This window comes from Pseudopodoces humilis, chromosome 7 (genome assembly GCF_049639895.1).
Source record: "Pseudopodoces humilis isolate 2021_Gansu_Grassland_sample_001 chromosome 7, ASM4963989v1, whole genome shotgun sequence".
Classification (NCBI taxonomy): domain Eukaryota; kingdom Metazoa; phylum Chordata; class Aves; order Passeriformes; family Paridae; genus Pseudopodoces; species Pseudopodoces humilis.
Window position 1 is genome coordinate 18178444 of NC_142206.1, and position 8275 is coordinate 18186718.

General features: G+C 49.5%; 1 protein-coding gene across 5 annotated transcripts in view; it reads left to right on the top strand.

Moving 5' to 3' along the window:
- Nucleotides 1-7882, top strand: part of SLC25A22 (solute carrier family 25 member 22) — a 51289-nt gene extending 43407 nt beyond the window's left edge. For all 5 annotated transcript variants that reach the window (XM_014252157.2, XM_005522371.3, XM_014252159.2 and 2 more), the window contains 5 exons: nucleotides 1525-1643; nucleotides 3223-3388; nucleotides 4156-4310; nucleotides 5127-5202; nucleotides 6064-7882. In XM_014252157.2, coding sequence (XP_014107632.1) covers nucleotides 1525-1643; nucleotides 3223-3388; nucleotides 4156-4310; nucleotides 5127-5202; nucleotides 6064-6217 — 670 coding nt within the window. In that variant the 3' untranslated portion in view covers nucleotides 6218-7882. The remainder of the gene's footprint in view (nucleotides 1-1524; nucleotides 1644-3222; nucleotides 3389-4155; nucleotides 4311-5126; nucleotides 5203-6063) is intronic.
- Nucleotides 7883-8275: the final 393 nt, after the last annotated feature.

The window sequence follows — 8275 nt, forward strand, 5'->3', positions numbered from 1 at the left end:
TGCAGGAAAGCTTACTGTGCACACTTCAGCACCAGTGTGGGTAACTCCGTGGGAGGGATTGTTCTTTGCAACTCCTCATCTGTGGGGGAATTTGGAAAGGGGAGACTAAAATATTCCTTCTTTCAGCCTCATAGGATAGCTCTATATTTAGTCTCTGGTAATCTCTGTTGTGGCTCTGTGCCTTTAATCCCCTGTTCTCATATCCTCCCCAGAGAAGATGAGAGGTGGAGAAATCAGCCCAGGTTACGTGGTGGGCCAGCAGGATTACAGTGCATCTGCCCTCCCATTCATGTAGGGTTGGCATTGATACTGCTTTGCTGGCCCACTGCCCCACAGCTGTGCTGTGTGTGTGCTTGTGAAGCCCCTGGCAGGGGAGTGTGCCTGGGCTGTGCAAGGGAATGGGGAATATCACTGTGGGACTGCTTCTGTCACAGTGTGGGGATGCGCCTTAAGCATGTTAAAATGAGGTATTACTGCAGAGCAGGGCTGGGGGAGGTAAAAATAGTACTTGCATTTAAAACAGAAAAATGAGGAGGCTGTTTCTCTCTGGCTGTGTGATTTATACGCACTTTTTTTAAAAACCCTTTTAGAAAAGAGTAGGTCAGATGTACTTTTTAATCAAGTCAGTATTTCCTGGTGCCAAAGCGTGAGTTTTTTTTTATGGGGCAAAAACACATCACTTTCTGAAAATTGAAACTTTATGAGGTTTTGCATCCTGAGTTCCTCTTTTTAGTCTTAGCTAGACTCTTTCATAGCTTTGGAATGAAGGGAACAATGAAATGCTGCATTTTGATGAGTGAGAACATGTTGCTGATAGTCCCTGCTCTGTAGTACAGAGAATGTACAAATCTTCATTGCTGGAGGTCCATCCCATCCCTTGTCTCTCAGGGAGGACCATTTTAGTGCAAAGGTTATTTGTTCAGGTTTGGAAAACCTGGGAAGATGAAGCAGCTCCTAACCACAGAGGAACTGCCTCCCTAATTAATATTCACTGTTTAGTTACTGTGCTTTTCTCAGAGAACTCCAAAGCAGTAAGTAGAGTATTTTCCCTCCTTGCTCCTTGTCCTGTGGTTTGTGCTTGTTGACAATTTTTAAAGGACTAGGCTGGCAGGAAGAAAGCTGCTTATCCGCCTTAATGCTCAGGTCCTCTGCTGCCCTCTGATGTGATAGCCTTTCTGAAAGCTGTGCCCTGACCAGGGCCACCAGCAGGCTGGAAGAGAGCTGCAGTGCTCGGGCCGTGAGTGGAGGGGGCCGTGTGCTCCTGTCTGGAGCTGTTCTGACAGGGCTTGTGGCTTTTCTGAATGTTCTGTTTCTGGAGACAAAATCAGTCTGTTCTCCATATCAGGTGGTGCTGGCAGAGATGCCAAGCCTGGACTGTGCTGAACTGTCAGGCCTAGCAGGTTCTTCTGCCCCCTTTCCTGTAACCCCTGGGGTCAGAGATGTGCCCTGAGCCTTGTACGCAGCTGCCCAAGTGTAATTCCAGGCCATCTCCTCTGATGGACTCTCTCTCTTTTCTTCGGGCAGGAAGAAGCTGACATTGCTGAGGGAGATGCTGGCGGGCTGTGGTGCAGGTACCTGCCAGGTGATTGTCACCACTCCCATGGAGATGCTCAAAATCCAGCTGCAGGATGCAGGACGCATTGGTACGTGGACTTTTCTTCCCTGAGCCCTGAGCAGGGAGAGGGGAAGAGCTGGGACTGGGCTTTCAAGGTGGAGCTGAGAGGATGAGTGGAGAAAACCCTTTTCCTTCCCCCTGCTCTCCCATGTCAGAGATACCACATATGTAGCAGAAGTTTCTCCTCCTCTTCCCAGTTTACTTGCCCCAACACTTTGCTCAGCTGGCTTTGCAGAGGCCCTTGCAGTTACAATAGGCAATGGGTTTTTTGCTCAAAGCTTGGCAAGTGAAACAGCAAATGCTGTTGGTGGATGGAGAGGCAGGAGAAAGGACTGGGTGGTCAGGTTGTGATTCAAACTTGGTAGATCCAGTGCCTTTCCCATGCTGCTTCCTCCATTTCCATGTTTTCTGATGTCTGTTTTTTCTCTCCTCTACCCCGCTGTAGCACCTCCCTAACAGCTTCCCAAGGGGATGTGTTATTTCCAAATTACTTGTCTCCCCTTGTACTCTTTTTTTCTCCCTGACAAAAACAGCAGTTGTCTCGGTTGAAACAGTAAATAAAATTCTCCCAGTGCACTGGATTTGAAGGAGGTTTGGGATCAGACTCTTGGGACTGTGGGCATGAGCTGACAGGCAGAGGCAGGAGGGGAGTGTGCCTTTTGGCTGAAACACTGTGGCGTGTTTCTGGTGAGAGCGGAGACCAGAGTCTGACATGGAGACTCTGGGGGAAAGAGCTGCTTGCTCTTTCCTTAGTCTCTTCCAGAGGTCAGTCTGGGCTATGGCCTCACTTCCCAGGAGCCCTACATGACACTGTCAGATACCATGTTTATAGCCCTTCCTGGAAAGTGGGCCAATTTGTCCTTTAATCTCTCATTTGATGTGGTGTTCCTGAATAATCACGGATTTACTTTTTCTTTTCTCTCTTCACTGGTTTTACGGCAGACCTTATCCTCTTTGTGCGTATTATTTTAAAATGTTGGAAGGATTTAAGCCATGGTTTGAGGGTTCAGGAGAGGTTTTCGATGTTCTCTGTGTGGCAGGAGAGCTGTGGTGTGCCAGGGATTACTTACAGATGGAAGTGCTCTCCATCTTCTGGCCAAAGGGCCGAAGTGCATCAATTGGATGCACTTCCCACAAAAAAGTGGGAGAAACCAGGATGTGTTTATAAATGTGACTGAGAAACTCCCTGGGTTAATGATTGCTTTCGGGGGAGGGAGGCACAGAACAGAACTTGGGAAGCTGTCTTGTTTATGAACATCTTGTTTGTTTTACTGGCAGCTCAGGGACACACCTGGAAGTAGGGACTGTCCCCTGCCTGCTCACAGCAGCTCCTGTTCTCTGCACTGCACAGATGGTGCGTGACAGGATGCTCCTGCTTGGGCAAACGGGCTGGTGGGAGAGCGCAGCCGACAGCGTTGTGGTGCGGCAGCACTGTCAAGAGACTGGGGCAGGCTGAGGGAGATGGGGGGGCAAAGGCTTGCAGGGCACCTTTGTCTGCATGTTGTGTTGCCCCTGGAGATGTGCCTGTCCCCCTGTCTGGCGGCACCGGGCAGCAGCAGGCTGCTGTAGGGCACCCTGCAGCCCGGTGCTGGCGCTCTGCTCCCCAGCGGCACAGAAGAAGCTGATGGCGGCGCAGGCCCAGCTCTCCTCCTCCCCCGCGGCGGCCGAGCCGGCGGTGGAAACGCGCACCACGGCCACCCAGATAACCAGGGAGCTGCTGCGGAGCAAAGGCATCGCTGGACTCTACAAGGGCCTGGGAGCCACGCTGCTAAGGTAGGATGGTGTGGGCTTGAGCACAGGGCGCTGGCGTTCCCCGTCTTGCACCCAAGGCACCACCCATCCCAGGAATGAGCCTGCAAAGGAAGCGTTGGCTTCCGAGTGCGTGGACTCGGTTTCCATGCACGGGTTTTGTACATTAAAGAAGGGAAGGTCAGAGAAGTGAGGGAGAGCATCTTTTTGTTCCTGGAAGATTTAATTGTGCTGCTTTCTGTGAAAGGTTTTTGCCTGCCCCATGGCCTGTATTTTCACACTGTACAGAAGTCCTTGTGAGCTGGCAAAGTAGAACAGTCAGCCTGAAACCCCAGAGTGCGCAATGGGAGCTGGCTCATGTTGGATGCAAGGACCAGTGCCTGCTCTGACGCTCTGCCTGGACTTTCACAGTGTGACTCTACTCTAGCTTTAACAAAGGCAGCACTAAAGCAGCACACAGGGGAATGGCAGGATGGAACCTCTTGTAATTTACGAAAGATTGACCTCTGAATGCGCTGGTGTCTTTGGTTTGAGTGTTGAAAAAAAGAGGGAGCCCATTGATCATACAGGGCTGCATGCCTCCCATGTGCCTGTTGCCTTTGTGCAGTCACTTGTGCCCCACTGCGTTTCAGCTCCTGTCTGCACTGCAATCACAGAGCCAGGATATCTGCATTGCACTCATGGCTGTGCTGCCAGTGTGGGCCTTGCAGCTCTTCATTTGCTCAGTTTGTTGGTGTCCCGTGCTGACTTAACTCATCCTTGTTCTTCCTTTTTTTCCTGCCCCACTGCAGGGATGTCCCATTCTCCATTGTTTACTTCCCACTGTTTGCAAACCTGAACAAGCTGGGTCAGAAAGACCCCAATGTCAAGGCTCCGTTCTATGTGTCCTTCCTCTCTGGATGTGTGGCCGGCAGTACGGCCGCAGTGGCTGTCAATCCTTGTGATGGTGAGTCCTGGGTAGCCTGTGGTGGTGCCAAGTGACAGGAGTCAGAGGCTCAGGCTGGGCCAGGTGAGGAGGAGGGTGTCTATGCCAGCCTTTTTGCAGCATGAGCACACAGAGAGGGACAGCTCTGCTGCCTCTGGCTCTGATGGTGTGAGTTCAGCTCAGCTAGAGCTTTGGCCACAGGTTACACAGAAGTTTGCAGCACTTACTAGGTATGTCAGGAAGAGGGTGTCATTAATTTCAGTTATCCTTGGCAGGAAAGGCACATTTCCATGTGGAGTGATTTTATGCAGACCACTTAAAACTATATGGTCTGAGACAAACACGGGAAGCCTCAGATCTGTGGCCTTTTCTCCTGCTCCACAGCATCTGCCTTAAATACCACCTTTGTTTCTCTCCCGTAAAAACCACCGGAAAGTAGCTGCTCTCTCCCCAGCACTGCACATGCTTCAAGGTGTGAAGAAATGTAGGAGCAGAATTGTGTATTTTAGGTACATCTTCCTGAAGGAGATGAGCATTTGAAAATAAGTTCCCACTTTGCAGAGAGATATCTGAATTTGTAAGGTTTAAAGCTTAAGTCAGCTTTTTGAAGCCTTGATCACAGGGAGTGAGGGCTTGGGTTTTGGGTGGCTTTTTGTTCCTTTTATCCATTTGTAATGGAATGGGTTTGTTTTCCCTGACAAATATATGAAAATGGTCTGTATTCCTGGTAATTTTGTTTTGACCATTTCAAATACATGACTCTCAGGGTGGCTCTTGCCTGCTACACCCCCAGTGCTCACCTCACTCCCAGTGTCTCCCCTCTCTTTCCCTCCCCAGTGATCAAAACGCGGCTGCAGTCCTTGCAGAGAGGAGTGAATGAGGACACCTACTCGGGGATCCTGGACTGCACCAAGTAAGACTCCTCAGGACAGAGGCACCACATCAGGTGTTTGGCAGCTGCTGCTGCCTGCTGCCAGGCAGGCAGTGCAGCTTGTAGACCCAACCAGCAGTTGTGCTTCATGTTCCCTCTGAACCTGTGCTTTTATCTCTGTCTGACTATCTGGAGATATATATAGATATATGAGCAGATGTAAATACAGTTGTATAAAAGAGAACTTACCATACTGAGTAAGAAAAACAGAGCATTTATATTTAAATACTTCTGTCCAAACCCCAGTAGTCATAACACTGAGATTTTATTTCTTCAAAGGGAGGCAGTGCTGTGGTAGTCTTTCCCAAGGCTCCACTGTTGGAAAATCCTACAGTATTGAGTCTCATATCCCTCCTGGGACTGCTCTGCACAATGTCTGCACCAGCACTGCCAGAGTGGGCTGTCCCCAGCTGCACTGTCCTTTGACCTTTTGCTAAACTATGGTCTGGCTGCTTCAAAACACGAAGGGACTTTTTCTGCTTTTGTATTTCTGTGGTAGCCAGAATCTGTTGCCATTGGGCTCTGTCCCATGCTGAGGGTGGAGCTTTTGAGCAGGGGACCTCTTGATGCAAGCATGGGGTTGGTTGTCTTAGCTATACTTGCAGACACAGGCAGCTGCTCCTGCTTCTAGCCAGATGTAGGGATGGGCCAAGTTTCTGCCCGGCCACTTGCAGAGCACTTGGGCAGTGATGGGTGATGTGCTGTGGAGGCTGTGCCAGGCAACAGCGCTTTCCTGGATGTGGTCTCTGAAGGGAGACAGAAAGGCAGGGCATGGCCAGGGGCTCTCCTGGCACAGTGGAGGGGGGGGCTGGACACTTACCAGTCTGTGCCATTTCTCCCCAGGAAGATCTGGCAGAGGGAAGGACCCACGGCCTTCTTCAAAGGGGCCTACTGCCGAGCCCTGGTCATTGCTCCTCTCTTCGGCATTGCACAAGTTGTCTACTTCGTCGGCATCGCGGAGTTCCTGCTGGACATGCTCCCCAAGCGCCGGGCCTAGCTCCGCAGTGGCTGCGTGTGCCCTCCCGCCCTCTGCAGCGCTGGATTCATCCCCGTGTTCGCCATCCGTGTCGATCGATGTCAGAGCAACAGCACAAAGGGTTCGCGCAGGGACGCGAAGGGACCTGGTGCCCAGATGGGCAAACCTGGGGAGGGAGAAAGTCCCTTCTCTGCTGCCATCTGGAACCTGCCCCCTCCCGCTCCTTCCACGGACAATACTTAATTATGCATCTCTCTTTTTAATTTCCTGGTTTTTGGTTTTAAATTGTCATTCTTAAGGACACTGGTAAGCACAGAGTGGGCTTGCCGATGCAGAAGTCTCCTCTCAGTCTTGGGGAGGAGGAGAGATGGGAAAGAATTAACTTCAACCCTCATCCACTCAGTTTCTCTTTCTTCCTGGAGCTGCCAGCTGTCTGAGGAGGAGCTGGAGGGGCAGCCGTGTCCCCTCAACACCTCCTTGGTCTGCTGACCTCGGGTCAAGAGTGAATGCTGCACAAAGGGGGCTTATCTTGTTGCTGCTGGAGGCAGGGGTGGGGGGGATGCTGGATCTGGCAAGTTCCTTGGCCTGGAAACCTTCAGTCCTCCCTTCTCCCTTTTTAAAAACTAGTTGGACTTAAATGAATTCTGATTGTTCCTATTGATTTTGTAATTTTTTTTGTTTTAAAGCAAAGGGATGTCCCTCCTAACTAGGTGTCACAGGCACATCTGGGTGAGGTGCAGAAATAAGGTGTCTGCTCTGTAGGGAACATGTCTGTGGGATCACATGAATGTCCAAAGGTGCTTCCCTGCTTGGCTACAGGCACGGAAGGGAGAGGAACTTGGGATCAAGTTATTTTTGTTTTGGGGTGATTTTTTGGTTTATTTTTATTGTTGTTTTATTTGTTTTTTTCGGGGAGAGGTTATTTCTTGTTTTTACTTTTTGTTTTTTTGTTTTGTTTTGTTTTTTGGGGATTTTCTTTAGTTCTGTTTTGCATCCTTTTTTTTGTTTGGGTTATGGGTCTTTTTTTTTTTGTTGTTGTTCAGGGTTGTCGGGAGGGAAAACCAAACAAAAAGAAGCCACTTACATTCCTTCAACCTGCCACCCCTAGAGTGATAAAGCTGTGGCTGCAGGTGTAGATCAGCTGATCTGGTTTTTTCCCAGCCTGACCCCAGGTGTGTGGAATGAGGCACTGGCTCCAGTTCTGGCACTGCCCAACCTCGTGGAGCCACAGTAGAAATGCTGCACCTGTGGGCTCACTCTTCCAGGTGAGAACACAAGGTCTGGTTGTGTTCTGATGTTTGCCTTGGGTGTGACTGGAGCCAGCGGGCATGGAAGAGGCAGAGGGTTCACATCCTCTGAGCAAGGAGCTGTTTGTGTGTCCATCACTTGAGGGGGTGAGTCCTCTGCATCACAAGAAGATCCCATTTGCTCCTGGGGTGGGATCAGTGGTGGGTGGCACAGGGCAAATCCACACCTACAACCTGCTCTGTTAAAGGGTCACTGCCCCTGCTAAGATTCACTTGTCAGAGGAATTCCTCATTCAGTACTCTCTTGGGCTGTGTAATTAATTCTAGTTAAGTGATCTTAAGTGTGAGATCTACCAACCCAGTGTGATCTTTTCCATTATTTATTCCATTTGGTGCGATCCACCCAACTTTGGTGTTGAAATTAAACTGGTTGAATACACTTTTCATTCCTTCATTTTGCTTTATTCTCCAGGCGCCTCCTTGGTGTTTGTGTTTTGAATGTGTATTTAAATTAATTTTAAAAATACCATTGTTTTTAATGTTTAAAAGAAAACCACCTCTGTTTCACCATTCTTGGGTTAGGTTTTTGTGCAACCTGTACGTTGAGGGCCTTCTTCCTTGATGCATCCTTTTTCTCTTTGAAAAAGTTGTTCTGTGGCTGATTCGTTACTTGTCACTTTGCATATGTGAATAATTTTATTTTTCTTTTTTCTTAATGACTTCTCCATGTATCTGGGAAGGAATCTGTGCAAAGGCAATGATAGATGTCTGTGCTGTGTGTAGTGCTGTAATGCTGCTCTTGCTTTGGATTTCCCTTGGGTGGATTAAAAGA